General features: G+C 55.2%; 1 protein-coding gene across 1 annotated transcript in view; it reads right to left on the bottom strand.

Moving 5' to 3' along the window:
* Nucleotides 1–16674, bottom strand: part of LOC102463376 (uncharacterized) — a 48592-nt gene that overhangs the window by 15283 nt on the left and 16635 nt on the right. The window contains exon 7 of the mRNA XM_089771467.1: nucleotides 3465–4432. Coding sequence (XP_089627593.1) covers nucleotides 3465–4432 — 968 coding nt within the window. The remainder of the gene's footprint in view (nucleotides 1–3464; nucleotides 4433–16674) is intronic.

Below are 16674 nucleotides of genomic sequence, written 5' to 3'. Positions count from 1 at the left end.
GAACTGGACGCAACACTCCAAGGCCTAATCCGCGCCGAGTAGAACAGAAGAATGACTTTTCTCGGGTCTTGCTCACAACACTCCTGTTCATGCAACAGAATTGATCCCCCAAATCATCCTGTTAATGGAGGGGTTTTTTTTGTATCATTTATGATTTCTAATTGCTGGGCGAGGTCAGTGTCTTCCCAGGGCTAGGGACAAGGGGCTTCTTAACAACTGATTCACAGAGGCTGGGAGACGCCTGCGTTGCAAAGGTAGAAACAATTTTTGTGTGTCTGAAAACGGTCGGTATTGGGGACACTTGTAATTGTTTTTAAAAAGGGGTATTTTATTTAAAAAAACGGTTGAAAAGACTTTTCCTGCTCTGATTGGTGGGAAGGGTTCTGTTTTTGGTTTAGAGCTCTGGAAAGTTAGCCAAAGTCAGGTGCTGGGAGGCAGAGCGCATACATCGGGGGACAAGAAAGGATGGGCCAGAGCCAGGAGGGTCGTAGGTCAGTGTAGGGGAGAGAAAGCAAGATGAGGAAGAAGATCTCCAGAGGGAGAAGCTACCTGGCTTGCATCAAGCCCGGAGGAATACAGATGGTCCGCAAGGAAAAAGAGAATTGAATGCAGGGCATTGCGAGCCAGGTGTCTGTGGTTTTCTGTCGCCTCTCTGCTCTCTGGTGCTGGAGCTGTTAAGCAAACGGACGGGGCTGGAGTCTGTGCAAAGGGTCTGTGGGTGCTTCACAACAGCCACGTCCCTCCAGAGAGAGTTGGACAGCAAAGCGGAAGGTTCATGCCTTGGGTGTGGAGCTCTGGATGAAGGCGTGTTGAAGCAATGGGGTGGGAGGGAGAAAACATCCACGCAGAGCCCAGGGTGTAGGCAGCTGGACAGGAGGTTCCAGCTCTCAGGCAAGGTTTGCCAGAGAGATGAGCTGCAACCCAAGTCTTTACTCCACACTGGGATGGAAAAAATTAGAGGGAACGCTGGTTATTGCTCTGAGTTCCATGTGGATAATTCACATCCCCGACTGCCACAGCTTCATTGGCCTAACTTTTAAGTGTACATCAGGCTAGGGATGTTGATGCCGTGAGCGACTGATCTCCCAACTAGAAAGAGATCACGTCTCAAATGACAAATTCAACAAATGTAGCTGTTTGCACAGTGTTTCGGGGGTGGAGGGGTATTTCGGTGCGGCTATTTTCACAGTCCCATCCCGTTCAGTTATACTCCCGACCAAATCTTTGTGTTTAAAAAGGCGGCACTCACCGGGTGTGTCTAGACTGCAGGCTTCTTTCGAAAGAGGCTCTTTCGAAAGCATCTTTCGAAAGAGCCTCTTTCGAAAGAGAGCGTCTAGACTGCACGGAGAAATTTCGAAAAAGCGGCTTGCTTTTTCGAAAGAAAGCATCCAGTGAGTCTGGATGCTCTCTTTTGAAGAAGCCCTATTTACATTGAAGAACGCCTTCTTTCGAAAGAGGAACTTTCGAAAGAAGGCGTTCTTCCTCGTGAAATGAGGTTTACCGCCATCGAAAGAAAAGCCGCATTCTTTCGAATTAATTTCGAAAGAACGCAGCTTGAGTCTGGACGCAGGGGAAGTTTTTTCGAAAAAAGGCTACTTTTTTCGAAAAAACCCCTGAGTCTGGACACAGCCACCGTGACTTACCGCCCAGCCAGAAAAGAAATAATGTTACAACTCACAAATTGCACAAGGAGAACTATTTACACAACCGGCACATTCGCATATCACTCCCCCAATCTGATGATACGTCATCTAAATCGCCCTGGAAAGTTCTTCTCCCAGGGCGATTTCTTTTCAGCCACCAGAAAGAGGCTGCTTCCAATGATTTTGGAGGAGTGTCTGTTGTTTGGGAGATTAAACCGTGCTACAACTCCTCCAGCCTCTACACTGTCCTTTTTCAGTTTCTAAAAGCGGCCAAAATGAGCTGCTACTCCCTGGATAACCTTTGCAGACAGTCAAGAAAACCTGAAAAGACATTTGGGTGTTTAAAAAGTTGGATAATACATAGTCCACAGCCTACGTGAGAAACCAGGTCAATTTCACCTTCCCACTGCAGGGAGAATATGGAATTGACAAGAACCTAGTAGAGGAAGCTGAGGAATTCCATTTTAGTTCTCCTGAAAGAGAACGGAAAGTGAATTTTTCTTTCTCTCCCCCCCCCCCCCCCCATCCCTCCAATTGAGGATAAAAATATTTTAAAACCACCTTTGCACAGGAAAAAAGATGTTCATGTTCCAGGAATATATCCCTGAGAGCCAAAGGCCACTAATGCATGCTGGAACTAAGAAACAGATCCTATAAAACAGGGGTGGGGAACCTAACGCCCAGGGGCCAGATGTAGCTCCTGGCTTGCCCAGATCCGATCGCTGAGGCTCAAGGCTGCACCCCCCCCCCACCCCCCCCCCCCCCAGCAACTGGAGAGCCCGTGCTGGTGCTCCATAGAGTTGTAAGAGACTAGTCAACTACCCGATAAGCATATGCTTATCAGGTAGTCAAGTAGTCACTCGACTCTTCACTTCCCCCACCCCTTGCTGTCTCTATCAGAGAGAGGCAGCAAGGGGGGGGGGGTGAGGAAGCAGGAGCCGGTGCTGGGGGGAGCCGCTTAAAAGCTTGTCCCCCCCGAAGGGCAGGGGTGGCAGAGACATAGCAAGGAAACTGGGTGCAAGCCAGGAATCAGCTGATTCCTGGCTCGCGCCCGGTTCCAGACACTGCGCCTCTGCTTTTTAAATGTATTAAGAGCCACCAGGTTCTTAATACATTTAAAAAGGAGAGGCGCAGCTGGGGGAACCAGGCACGAGCCAGGAATCAGCTATCCCGGCTCGCACCCAGTCCCAGACGCTGCGCCACTGCTTTTTAAAGGTATTAAGAGAATTTGTCTCCTTTATGGGGGTATGTCTACACTGCAGAGTTTTGTTTTGTTTTTTAAACAGCCATTTTTTCCGAAAAAACTTTATTTACGTCCACACTACAATTGCGTTCTTTGGGGAAAAAAATTGGAAGAACAGCGGGGTTTGTCCAACATTGGTAAACCACTTTCTACGAGGAAGAAGCCTTTTTCCGAAAGAGCTCTTTTGGAAAAAGGCGTGTGTGGACAGGGAAGAGGGAGTTCTTTCGGAAGAGGAAAAAGCACAGGTGCCCTGGTGGTCACGCCGTCCATGGTAATCACAGCTTAAATGCGATTCAGTGTGGACGCTGTCTTTCGAAAAAGCAGATCGCTTTTTCGATGCACTTTTGCCGTGCAGACGCTCTGTTTTGGAAGAAGTTTTTGCAGAAGATCTCTTCCGGAAAAGCTTCTTCCAAAAGAAGCCTGCAGTCTAGACGTAGCCTGGGATCTCTGCGATCTACTATGCTGTTCGCTTCACGGGAATCATTTCCACTCTGAGAACATTTAAGAGGTGTCTTCCCTGTATGGATTTGCTGATGCATAGTATGGTCAAAGCCTCAACTGAAAGATCCACCACAATCAAGGTTTCTTTCCTTTGTGCAGTTTTTGGTGTATGATAAGATTTGAGTTCTGACTGAAACTTTTCCCACAGTCCGGGCATGTATACGGTCTCTCTCCTGTGTGGGTTCTCTGATGTCTAATGAGATCTGAGCTGTGACTGAAACTTTTCCCACAGTCCAGGCATTTATAGGGGCGCTCTCCTGTGTGGGTACCCTGATGCGTGATAAGGTTTGCGTGGTCACTGAACTTCTTCCCGCACTCGAGACATTTACAGGGGTTCTCGCCTGTGTGGATTCTCTGATGTGCTTGGAGCCGGGAGACTAGAATGAAACTTTTCCCACAGTCAGAGCATTTAAAGGGTTTATCCCCCGTGTGGAGTCTCTGATGCACAATAAGGGCTGAACTGTCACTGAACTTTTTCCCGCACTCACAGACAAAGGGTTTCTCGCCTGTGTGGGTCCTCTGATGTCTAACGAGGGAGGACCTGCGACTGAAGCTTTTCCCACAGTCAAGGCACTTATGGGGTTTAACTCCTGTGTGGATTCTCCGATGGTTAATAAGAACTGAACCGTCGGCAAACATTTTCCCACACTCCGGGCACTTGTAGGGTCGCTCTCCCGTGTGGACTCTTTGGTGTGTAATAAGCTGGGAGCTCTGAATGAAGCTTTTCCCACAGTCCAGGCACTTATGGGGTTTAACACCCGTGTGGATTCTCTGATGGTTAATAAAGGCTGAGCCGTCCCGAAACATTTTCCTACACTCCGGGCACATATACGGCCGCTCTCCCGTGTGGACTCTTTGGTGTCGAATGAGATGCGAGCTCTGAATGAAACTTTTCCCACAGTCCAGGCATTTATAGGGCTTTTCTCCCGTGTGGAGCCTCTGATGCCTAACAAAGTGTTCTCGCTGATTAAAACTTCTCCCACACTCAGGGCATGTAAAAGGCCTGTCTCCAGTGTGGAGTCTCTGATGGGAAATAAGGTTTGACCTCCGATTGAAGCTTTTCCCACACTCAGTGCAGGTGTTTTCTCGCCTTCCTGGTGGGGCTCTCCGCTGGGCTCTGGTTTCTTTGGGGTCTCTACAAATTCCTGTAGGATTGGTGGATTTACCCACTGACAACCCTGGATGGGGTCCTAGCTGCCTCTCTGATCTGAGCTCACGTCCCCAGGCTTTTTGCTGCTCGTCACTCTGGGAAAAAGTCCCTTCAGATCTGTCCAATAATGTCCCACGTGGTTCTGCTTTCTCAGGATTTTCCTGATGGGGGTTGTCCTCAGTGCGTTCACTCCCCAACCCATCCCCTGCTGAGAGAGAGAGAGAGAATCCAGATAGGCGTTATTCCCAGCGCCAGAGAGAACAGACAGGAGAACAGCACAGAGGGCTAACAACACAGTCGTATGATCACAGAACATTAGAACCAGAAGGGACCTCGAGAGGTCATCAAGTCCAGTCCCCTGCCCTCACAGCAGGACCAACCACTGTCTAGATCCCGGGTGTCTGTCCAACCTGCTCTTAAATATCTCCATTGATGGAGTTTCCACAACCTCCCTAGGCAATTTATTCCGGTGTTTCACCACCGTGACAGTCAGGAAGTTTTTCCTAATGTCCAACCTAAACCTCCTTTGCTGCAGTTTAAGCCCATTGCTTCTTGTCCCATCCTCAGAGGCCAAGGAGAACAATTTTCCCCCGCTCCTCCCTGTGACACCCTTTTAGATATCCTTTCAATTACCGGAGGAGAAGCTGAGAAATTCCATGCTGCCGTCATATCCCAGCTCAAAACCAACAGGTGGGGGGGAAACTAAGTCAGGGAGGAAGTCCCTGCCAGCTGTCAGCCCGAGGTGGGAAGCTGTGAGTGACACCTGCCCAGGAGAGTGTGACCTCTGCTAGTGGCAGCCTGGACCTGGGGGGAGTGAGGCAGAACTGGGGGGCAGGGAGGGTTGAAAGTCCCCACTTTTCCCTTCCCTCCATGGCTAGTTTGTCAGTTTCACTGATCCCTCACCTGGTGGGCTGCCTCTCGGGATCCCCCTTTCTTCACAGACCTGGAGATCCGGCACCCAGGGCTCGTCCCCTCGCTCCAGCTGGGCGATCAGCTCAGGCTTGGGAACCGGAAACCCTGTAGATGGGACACAATCAGCTACGTCACTGTGCATCATGCAACGGGAATTGATTTTTAATTCTCAGTGGTCCCACGCTGCCCTGGCATCTATCTGTGTCTTTGAACCTTGATAGGATTGACTGATGTTGGGGGGAGGGTATGTGGGGCAACCCGCCCCACCCCTCCCAGGATCTATGCGCGCTGGGGGACTTGCTGACGCAGTCACAGCTGTGGCACTGAGCCACTGCCTATTTCTAAACCTGCTGAGCCCCGAGTCCTGTCCCAGGAAGGAAGGGAGGCCGGGAGATATAACTCAGGAAGGCAAATACAAGCTCCTGCCCCCTTGAAAGTTGTGGGGGCAGGGTCAACCGAGCACCCCCATTGGGTTCCTGCTTCCGCCAGCCCACAGGAGGGGTGTGGTGTTGGAAGTCTCCCTCCCACTGGATCTGCAGCCCGTGCGCCTAAAATCTAGGGTGGCTTGGAAAAAAAAAATCTGAGCGGAAACTGGGCGCCTCGCGGATCTGGTGGTTTTAATAGGACAGGACGCCCTTACCCAGCGAGGCCACCGCCTCATAGTTCTCCTGCATGACGTCCCTGTAGAGGGCTCTCTGAGCGGGGCCCAGCAGCGCCCCCTGCCCCGGGGTGAAATACACAGCCACCTCCTCGAAGGTCACCCGCATCTGCAACAACAAGAGTCCCTCACCCACTGCCTGCGGCCCCAGCCACCGTCCCAGGCGTCACGGGGGAGGATGGCTAATACAAAGGAAGCTCGGCGGTGGGAGGGGGCAGCATAGGATAATCCCACCCCCCACCCGGCTCGGAGTGGGGAGGCCTCGTCCCTCCCAGCCGAGGGAAGGAGGCAGGGGCCATCCCGTTCATCCCCATCCAACTAGCCAAAGGGTGAGTCGGGAGACAGTGGCCCCCGAAAGAGTCCAGGGAGAGAGAAACCCCGCCCCCCCCCGAAAGAGTCTGGGGAGAGAGAAACCCCCCCCCCGAAAGAGTCCGGGGAGAGAGAAACCCCCCCCCCCGAAAGAGTCCGGGGAGAGAGAACCCCCCCCCCCGAAAGAGTCCGGGGAGAGAGAAACCCCCCCCCGAAAGAGTCCGGGGAGAGAGAACCCCCCCCCCCCCCCCCCCGAAAGAGTCCAGGGAGAGAGAAACCCCGCCCCCTCCGAAAGAGTCCAGGGAGAGAGAAACCCCGCCCCCCCCCGAAAGAGTCCGGGGAGAGAGAGAGAGAGAGAACCCCCCCCCCCGAAAGAGTCCGGGGAGAGAGAAACCCCGCCCCCTCCGAAAGAGTCCAGGGAGAGAGAAACCCCGGCCCTCACCTTTCCTCAGACACGGGTATGTGGCAAGTGACTCAGCACCGATTCTCTGGGTTCCCAGGGGATGCTCCGCCCCTGCTCTGCTCCAGCCCCGCCCCCACTAGGGATGTGACTTCCCGCGTAAAAAGTTAGCTGGCTGAACGCTATGGTTAACCCCGGAGCAGCCCCCCCTCCCCCATGTCCCACTGCGGGGGGGCCCAGCTGGAGAAGCCCCCGCCCACGGCGTGATGTGGTGGGCCCAGCCGGGCCAGAACAGCCTGCCCACCGCAGGGGGTGGGTGGAGGCTGCTCCAGCCTGACCTGGGCTGCTGCCTCCGGACGGGCCAAGCCCGCCACGCCGCACCATGGGCTGCTCCAAGCTGCCGGTTAACCAGTTACCGGGGTAAGCATGCTGGGAAGGCTGATCATTACCGGGTAACTGGTTAACCCTTTACATGCTTAACCCCCGCCCCGCCACACTTCCTGCCCCTCCTCTTCCCAGGCCTGCTTTGCCCCATCCCCACCTCTTCTTGCCCCCACTCCTGTCCCTGCTCTGTCCCTCCCCCACCTCTTCTTGCCCCCACTTCCTGTCCCGCCTCTTCCTGACCCCGCTCTGCCCCTCTCCCACCTCTTCCTGCCCCTACTCCTCCTCCAAACCGCCACTCCGGCCCCAATCCCCCATCTCCATTGGCCTCAATCCCCTGCCCTCCACCTCTCAGCCCCATTGGCCCCAATCCCCCATCGGCCTCAATCCTCTGCCCTCCACCTCTCAGCTCTCCCCTGCCTCTTCTTGCCCCACCCCTTCTCCTCTCCCTCCCTGCATCTCCTGCATGCCACTGAACAGCTGACCACAGCAAGTGGGAGGCACTGGGGGGGGGGGGCACAGAGGGGAGGAGTTCCCCAGCATGGGGGGCTCCAGCCCCGGAGCATCCAAGGAGTTGGCATTTAGGACTGGGCCATCTCCCCTGGACCTCCCTGTGGGCTGAAGTTTCAGGCTCCGGCACTGGGAGCCTGGTCCATGTCCCCAGCCTTATTCTAGCAACAGGAGGGAACTTCCGCCCTCTCCCGATGGCAACTTTGCACCCCCAAAGCCGAGCAGCTCCAGCGGGTCAGTGAGAGACTCTCCCCTGCGCTCCCTCAGCACGTGAGTTTCCCTACCCTGCCCCTTCAGCCGGGGCCTCTCTTCCAACCCCTTTACCGGAACAGGTTCCTCTCCAGCCATTTCCTGTCCCTGGTCCGGATCTGGAGCAGCACGTGGTCTTTGCTTGGCAGCCTGGTGGGGCGAGAAGAGCGGCCGGGGAAGTCTCAGAAGGGGCTTTCGTCTCTTTCACACCCTCGTCCCGTGACCCGGGGCCCCTTCCCTTCTTAGAATCCTAGAGTCCTGGAATAGCAGGACTGGAAGGGACCTCGAGGGGCCGTCGAATCCAGTCCCCTTGCCCCCACGGCAGGACCCAGCACTGTCTAAACCATCCTTCCTTACAGACTCTGCAATGCTGGGAAGACGCTGGGTCGCTTTACCCCGGCGCAGGCCCGGCCCCTCTGACCAGGGCTAAACCCACCGAGACAGTTTTAAATCTGCTGCCGAGTGTCTGTAACAAACATCAGGAAAGAGCAGAGTCTATAGGTCCTTTTTTATAGGGATTCCACACACACACACCCTCTGGCAGTGTAGGCAGGATCAATCCCCCAGCCCCCTTGGACTCAATCCCCCCACCTCCCAGCCCCATTGGCCCCAATCCCCCATCTCCATTGGCCCCAATCCCCTACCCCCCACCTCCCAGCCCCATTGGCACCAATCGCCTGCCCCCCACCTCCCAGCCCCATTGGCCCCAATCCCCCATCTCCATTGGCCCCAATCCCCTACCCCCCACCTCCCAGCCCCATTGGCCCCAATCCCCCATCTCCATTGGCCCCAATCCCCTACCCCCTACCTCTCAGCCCCATTGGCCCCAATCCCCTACCCCCCACCTCTCAGCCCCATTGGCCCCAATCCCCTACCCCCCACCTCCCAGCCCCATTGGCCCCAATCCCCCATCTCCATTGGCCCCAATCCCCTACCCCCCACCTCTCAGCCCCATTGGCCCCAATCCCCCATCTCCATTGGCCCCAATCCCCTACCCCCCACCTCCCAGCCCCATTGGCCCCAATCCCCCATCTCCATTGGCCCCAATCCCCTACCCCCTACCTCTCAGCCCCATTGGCCCCAATCCCCTACCCCCCACCTCTCAGCCCCATTGGCCCCAATCCCCTACCCCCCACCTCCCAGCCCCATTGGCCCCAATCCCCCATCTCCATTGGCCCCAATCCCCTACCCCCCACCTCTCAGCCCCATTGGCCCCAATCCCCTACCCCCCACCTCTCAGCCCCATTGGCCCCAATCCCCCATCTCCATTGGCCCCAATCCCCTACCCCCCACCTCCCAGCCCCATTGGCCCCAATCCCCTACCCCCCACCTCCCAGCCCCATTGGCCCCAATCCCCCATCTCCATTGGCCCAAATCCCCTACCCCCCACCTCTCAGCCCCATTGGCCCCAATCCCCTACCCCCCACCTCCCAGCCCCATTGGCCCCAATCCCCCATCTCCATTGGCCCCAATCCCCTACCCCCCACCTCCCAGCCCCATTGGCCCCAATCCCCTACCCCCCACCTCTCAGCCCCATTGGCCCCAATCCCCTACCCCCTACCTCTCAGCCCCATTGGCCCCAATCCCCCATCTCCATTGGCCCAAATCCCCTACCCCCCACCTCCCAGCCCCATTGGCCCCAATCCCCCATCTCCATTGGCCCCAATCCCCTACCCCCCACCTCTCAGCCCCATTGGCCCCAATCCCCTACCCCCCACCTCTCAGCCCCATTGGCACCAATCGCCTGCCCCCCCACCTCTCAGCCCCATTGGCCCCAATCCCCCATCTCCATTGGCCCCAATCCCCTACCCCCCACCTCTCAGCCCCATTGGCCCCAATCCCCTACCCCCCACCTCTCAGCCCCATTGGCACCAATCGCCTGCCCCCCCACCTCTCAGCCCCATTGGCCCAAATCCCCTACCCCCCACCTCTCAGCCCCATTGGCCCAAATCCCCTACCCCCCACCTCTCAGCCCCATTGGCCCCAATCGCCTGCCCCCCCACCTCTCAGCCCCATTGGCCCCAATCCCCCATCTCCATTGGCCCCAATCCCCTACCCCCCACCTCTCAGCCCCATTGGCCCCAATCCCCTACCCCCCACCTCTCAGCCCCATTGGCCCCAATCCCCCATCTCCATTGGCCCCAATCCCCTACCCCCCACCTCTCAGCCCCATTGGCCCCAATCCCCTACCCCCCACCTCTCAGCCCCATTGGCCCCAATCGCCTGCCCCCCCACCTCTCAGCCCCATTGGCCCCAATCCCCCATCTCCATTGGCCCCAATCCCCTACCCCCCACCTCTCAGCCCCATTGGCCCCAATCGCCCCCCCCCCCACCTCTCAGCCCCATTGGCCCCAATCCCCCATCTCCATTGGCCCCAATCCCCTACCCCCCACCTCTCAGCCCCATTGGCCCCAATCCCCTACCCCTCACCTCTCAGCCCCATTGGCACCAATCACCTGCCTCCCCCCCACCTCTCAGCCCCATTGGCCTCAATTCTCCCCACCTCCCAGCCCCATCGGACCTTCTCCCCCAGCCTCCCACTCTGCTAATTCAAGCAAGTAGGACTTTTTCCCGTGTGGTTTATTCATCTGGCATGTGCAGCCTCGGAAGAAGACAGTACAGCCCAGCACTCTACAATCAGCTCGACCTGCTAGTACAAACTTTTCGAGCCAGCTCCCTAGCTGGTGTGACTCCACCTCAGCTCCGTTGATTTTGTCTACACCAGCTCCAGATCTTTTACGCACAGGGACTTTGCTACAGCCTGTCCTGCCAACCCGACGTCTTCGAAAATCATGAGCCAGGCTCCCCAACAGCACACGATGGGCTTTCAGATGGTGAGACTGTGTAAAAGGGACACACGTGCTGGTCTTTGTGGTTGCTTTCTGGTCTTCGAGCCGAGAGGGCCGTGATGGGCAACTGGCCTGCGGGCAGCCCATCAGGGTTCAATGGCTGGCCCACAAGAACTTTCGTTACTGTTGCCCACGTGCGGAGTGGCTGGATTCTGCTGGTTTCCGTTGGCGTCGGGTTTTTCTTGCCACTAAGTGACACACCCATAAAGCCAGGGCACGATGTGAGGCGTGTGCTCACTGCACACAGCATCGACCGCTAAAGCCGTGCGCTTTCCGTCAGCACCTCCCGCAAATTCTAGGTACACACGTGCAGTGAGCAAAACTGCCCTGTTCCAGGAGACCGTCTTGGTTACACCTCTCTTGTGCCCCCACTGCGAAGATGGGCAGGCCACTCATGCAGCCCCCTCGCTGGCGATGTTCCAATTTTTTTCCACTAGTGCGCAGAATAAATTTTGTTACATGCGCCAAAACGCATGTGGATGTGCACCACTCATCAAAACACATGCTGATGGCTGTGCGTGCTCTGCTAATCAGCCGAGCAGCACCTGGACAGCCACCTGAGCGCTTAGCTTACTGGGAATACTGATCATTAGCCTCAGTTGCCCATCACTGCTTGAGGGGGTCACATGTTAAAGCTTTTTCTACTAGGGCTAGTAGCAACTTACTCTTTCTTCTGGAACAAAGGCTGAAATGAGAAGCCAGGGCAGTGGTTTGAAGGAAATAATCACGCCATGGGCGGCAGATGGGAGCCCAGCTAGGGAAGGGAAAAGTTGTTTACTTATTCCCACAATATAAGAACTAGGGGTCACCAAATGAAATGAATAGGCAGCAGGTTTAAAACAAACAACAGGAAGTTTTTCTTCACTCAGCGCACAGTCAACCTGTGGAACTCCTTGCCAGAGGATGCGGTGAAGGCCAGAACTTTAACAGGGTTCAAAAAAGAGCTAGATAGATTCATGGAGGTTAGGTCCATCAATGGCTCTTAGCCAGGAATGGGTAGGAATGGTGTCCCTAGCCTCTGTTTCTCTGGAAGTGGGAGACAAGGGAGGGATCACATGAGGATTACCTGTTGTGATCCCTCCCTCTGGGGCATCTGGTATTGGCCACTGTCGGCAGATAGGACCCTGGGCTAGATGGACTTTTGGTTTGACCCAGTCTGGCCGCTCTTATGTTCTTATGCAAAACCCAGTCCTGCTCTTCCATCCATGGCTCCGCCCCTAGAGCCAAGCCCCGCCCCCCTCCAGCCTGATCCTTCCTGGCCGCGTGGAGAAATGGGGCTGCTGCACCCGGGCCCCATCCCTCCCAGCGGCCAGGCTGGGCCTTCCCTTGCCTACATTACCGACCGCCCATGAATCATGCTCATGAAGGCGCACCATGGCCCAATCCTGAGAGCTGACAATGCTGCCATGCACGCGGACTTTCCCGCTGCGAGCAAGGATGGGAACACTCCAGTGGGGCAAAAGCCAAAGATTGCTGGATTTATGCACAAGCTTAGTAAGGCCCAGCGTTGGGCCTCGGGTTATGAGGGGCCTCTAAATACAAAAAAAAATACTTTCCCCCCCCCCTACATCTTCACCTGTGTAGCAGTCTAGATGCAAATATAAAACTTTTTTATTTCTATTTTCATAGTCCTTTGTTAGAATACCCTTTTTTTTGGCTATTGCTATGGGGTCTCTGAAACTTCCCACACTTTAGGACAGGGGTGGGCAAGATGGGCCACATCCGACCTGCCACGCTGCTAGATCCTTTGGGCCAGGACCCCTCAGGCGCAAAGCAGCCCCATGCCAATTTAAGCAGCTGGCTGCTCCCTGTGGTTCTCTGCTCCTGGGCGAGGCAAGAGGCAGGAAAAGGGGGACGCTTCATTCGCGGCTCCTCCTCCCCAGCAAAAGCTCTCTGTTCCCATTGGCCAGTTTCCGGTCAATGGGAGCGGAGAGATTTTGCTGGGGGTGGGGCCAGCACCACATGGGAGCAGCCAGCTGTTTTGATCAGCCTGGGTCTATGACTAGCTCCCAGGCTGCTCCCGCACCCACCTCCTCACCCCCTCCTGCCCCAGGTTATCAATCAAACCCTCTGCCCCAAGTCACAACTCCCTCCCAGACCTTGCACCCCTCCCCCAGGCCAGAATCCTCTCCTACCCCCCAGCTCCCTTCCCCCAGGTTACCAACCAAACCCTCTACACCCCCTTCATCCAGGTCACATTCCCCTCCCAGACCCTGCACCCCCCCCCACACCCCTCCCCCAGGCCAGAATCCTCTCCTGCACCCCTCCTGGACGCGCACCCCAGTCCCCTGCCCCAGGTCGCAACCCCCTCCTGCCCCAACCTCCCCCTCAGACCCCGCACCCCCTCCTGCACCCCAGTGCCCTACACCAGCTCCCTTCTGCCCCCAGCATCCCTCCCAGACCCTACACCCCCTCCAATGAAAAGTCCAGCCCTAGATCACGTACCAAAATCTTAGAGGGGGCGCCCCCCCCATCCAAAATGATTGCCCAGCTCTGCTTTAGGGGCCCGGCAGGTTTTAATCCAGCGGGGACTGATAACCCCCCACTCAGCCAAGGCAGCTCAAGTCCCCGCAGGCTGGGAGCAGCCCGGGGCCAACCCCTCCCCCTGCAGCCCGGGGGCACCGGGGCGCCGCTCCCGGGGGGTCTCTCTTACCTGCCCCCCAAGCGCTGCCCGCCCTGGGGCAGGGGCTGGGCCGGGCCGGGCTGGGGGCGCTGCCCGGGGAGAGGCTCCTGGGGAGGGAGCAGCGGGACTGGCCCGGCCGGAGATTCCCCCTCCCGGCTGCAGCCCGGGCTCCGGGGCCCCGCAGCAGCCCCCGCCGGGGCTCGGGGATCCGGCCCGGAGCCTGGCCCCAGAGTCCCCGCGAGCAGCGGCGGCGAGTCGCTTCCTGCGGCCGGGCCGGAGCCAGCGATCGCTCCCCCCCGCGCCTGCTGGGTCCTAGCGGGAGCAGGGGCAGCGGCGAGGACTCCCCACCCCGCGTAAAAGCGGTTCCCAGCCACGGGGCAGGTTGGCAGAATTTCTGGTGGTGCCTAGAATGGGTCCAAGACCGCCCGCCCAGGCTCTGGGAGGGAGTTTGGGGGCAGGATCTGGGCTGGGGCAGGAATGGGAACTTGGGGGCAGGAGGAGGAGCAAGGGGAGGGGACTGGGGTGTGAGTTTGGGAGGAGGGGGAGGGAGTGCAGGCTCTGAGAGCTCGGGGGATTTTCAGCAAAGACAGTGTATTCATAAAAATGTATTTAACCCCCTCCATATAGTTAACTGGACCCCCCCCTTATAAAGTCTAATTAAGTTTATTTTGCATGATCACTCAGCCCACAGGTTGACACCAACGCTGGGATTTAGTTCCTAGGGATTTTTGTGTTTATGCCATACACAGCGGGGCTGTGTCTAGACTGGCAAGTTTTTCTGCAGTCTACACTGGCTGCTTGAATTTCCGTCAGAAGACTGACGATCTCATGTAAGAAATCAGTGCTTCTTGCAGAAATACTATGCTGCTCCCGTTCGGGCAAAAGTCCTTTTGCACAAAAGCTTTTGCGCCAAAGGGCCAGTTGTAAACAGCTCAGATTTGTTTTGCGCAAAAAAGCCCCGATGGCGAAAATGGCGATCGGGGTTTTTTGGCACAAAAGCACGTCTAGATTGGCACGGACGCTTTTCCGCAAAAAGTGCTTTTGCGGAAAAGCGTCGGTGCCGATCTAGATGCTCTTTTCTGCAAATGCTTTTAACGGAAAAACTTTTCCGTTAAAAGCATTTCCGGAAAATCATGCCAGTCTAGACGTAGCCCGGCTGTTTAAGTTCGTAAGGGAGAAAAGTAATAGTCATGCACATAATCCGTAAATCCATGGCAATACCTCAGAACCTAATGGGATATTGTATTAACATTCAGTCAGTGAGGAAAGAGGGGAAGAAATTTACAACAACAGCTGACTATCATAAAGAAAACCGCAGGGTTTTGATTATATGGGCGACAGAATTATAAAATTATAATTTGATTCCAGAGCGGTCTGTTAGATAATGACACACGGAAGACAGAAGTGACGGAAGATGAGGGGGGACTTTTATTGATCGGCACACTCAAAACTACTAATTTGCAGGCTACTTGTCAAAGGGACACGTTCAAGCCCTCACAGCTAGGCTGCGGCAGAATCAAGGTGCTCCGTGCCATATTAAATTACACTAACAAAGACCCCATACTGCACTGCACATGTGGCAAGATTCCCCCATCTTGGGGGAATTTGGTGGGAGCTGCAAGCATGTCAATGTGGCAGTAATAGGGTTACACCTTTAAATGAATTAAGACTATACCCCTGCGCACACCACCACTCCTGTCACTACACACATACACACGTCACCCCCTGTTGCTTGTTTTCTTTACAAGTCAGGTGGCGCTGTGAGGCCTCTTGGGGTTTTTTCTTCCTCGACTCACCACTCACAAAAGTTTCACACTGCGGTGGATCGATGCTGGGATTCCCCACTGAAGAAGGGAAGAGAGGCAGATCCACCACCCTGACAGTCTAGACGCAGCCCTAATGGACAAAGTCAATCTACTCACCTTCTCTGTCAAAGCAGAGTGGTCTATCAGGCAGAGTCCCTATCACTACCCTCTCAATCAGGGCTGTGCAGCCTAGTGGCTGGAGTTAGCAGAGGTGGTGAAGCAGGTGGCAGCAGCCAGGATAGGGGGACCTGGGTCCTCCTTCACCACCAGGTTTCAGCGCAGGGCCTTGTTGGTGCTGGAATTGCCCACCACCAAATGGGCATGGATCCGGCTGAAATGAGCCAAACGAGACTCTAGTTTTGACTCCCATTTCTCTGCAGCTTGTCGTCTGGTGGTGCCGATGGTCTCACCTCCCTCTGCAACACCCAGAGCCTGGGGGGCGTGGGTCGCTGCCGTTTGTTTGGCCTCCACGTTGTAGCGTGCTGGCAGCAAACCTCTTTCCTCTCCAGTGGCCAGCCCTGAATGAGATGGGCTGCTCCCTTTTATACCTGGTCTCCGTCCCGAGCATGCCCAGAAGGGTTGAGGGGGTGCCGCCTCCTCAGCCCAAGAGAGAGGAATTAACCCCTTCAGTGCCAGTGCAGAGCATGCACACCCCGTTGTTATGCTTTAAACAATCCTGTTTGCTTCTTATATGGGAAAAGGCAATAAGCCATGTTTATCAAAAATATAATAGTAAAGCAGTTAGCATATGCTTATAGTATGTGTATGTGTGCATATGTATATATACGTGCATACACACACACACACAGTTTTATTATTTAATGCTATACTTATTAGGGCTTGGATTTTTTCAGCGGCAAACCAGATTGACTACAGATAGGAAGGAGTGGAGCTTTATTGTTTGGACCGATGCTTTAGAACTTTGGCAAGATGTCCCTAAAAATTAGGGCGAGGCAGCTTTTATTGAATAGTAGGGTTTTTTTAACTGGGATTAGTAAATTTTATATCGTTATGTTGTAATTAATAGTAGTTTGATGAGTGCTTGTTTCTTAAAGCTTTTTATATTGTGGTTATTTTGTTTTAATTAAGTGCTTGCTTTTATTTTTTTAGAGTTGTTGATTTACTTTTTATTTGTATTTTAATATGGGTGTAGAGCAATTTTTGGCACTTTTATGCTTGGTTTGGGAGGGTTTCATTAGAACATTTGGTTTGGTGATGGCTTTATATAGAGAGAGTTATATAGTTAGTTAGTTAGTTAGTTAGTTAGTTAGTTAGTTATACAGGCAGTCCTCGGGTTACATGGATCCGACTTACATCGGATCCCTACTTACAAACGCGGTGAGGCAACCCCGCACTAGCTGCCTCCCCCCAGCAGACCAGGGAGACGCGAAGCTAGCGCCCCCCCCTCCTCCAGCAGACCAGGGAGACGCGGAGCGGCTTT

This window comes from Pelodiscus sinensis, chromosome 19 (assembly GCF_052426305.1).
Source record: "Pelodiscus sinensis isolate ZL-2025 chromosome 19, ASM5242630v1, whole genome shotgun sequence".
In the NCBI taxonomy this organism is placed as follows: domain Eukaryota; kingdom Metazoa; phylum Chordata; order Testudines; family Trionychidae; genus Pelodiscus; species Pelodiscus sinensis.
The sequence above is the reverse complement of the archived record's forward strand: the minus strand, read 5'-3'. Positions and strand labels throughout refer to the sequence as shown.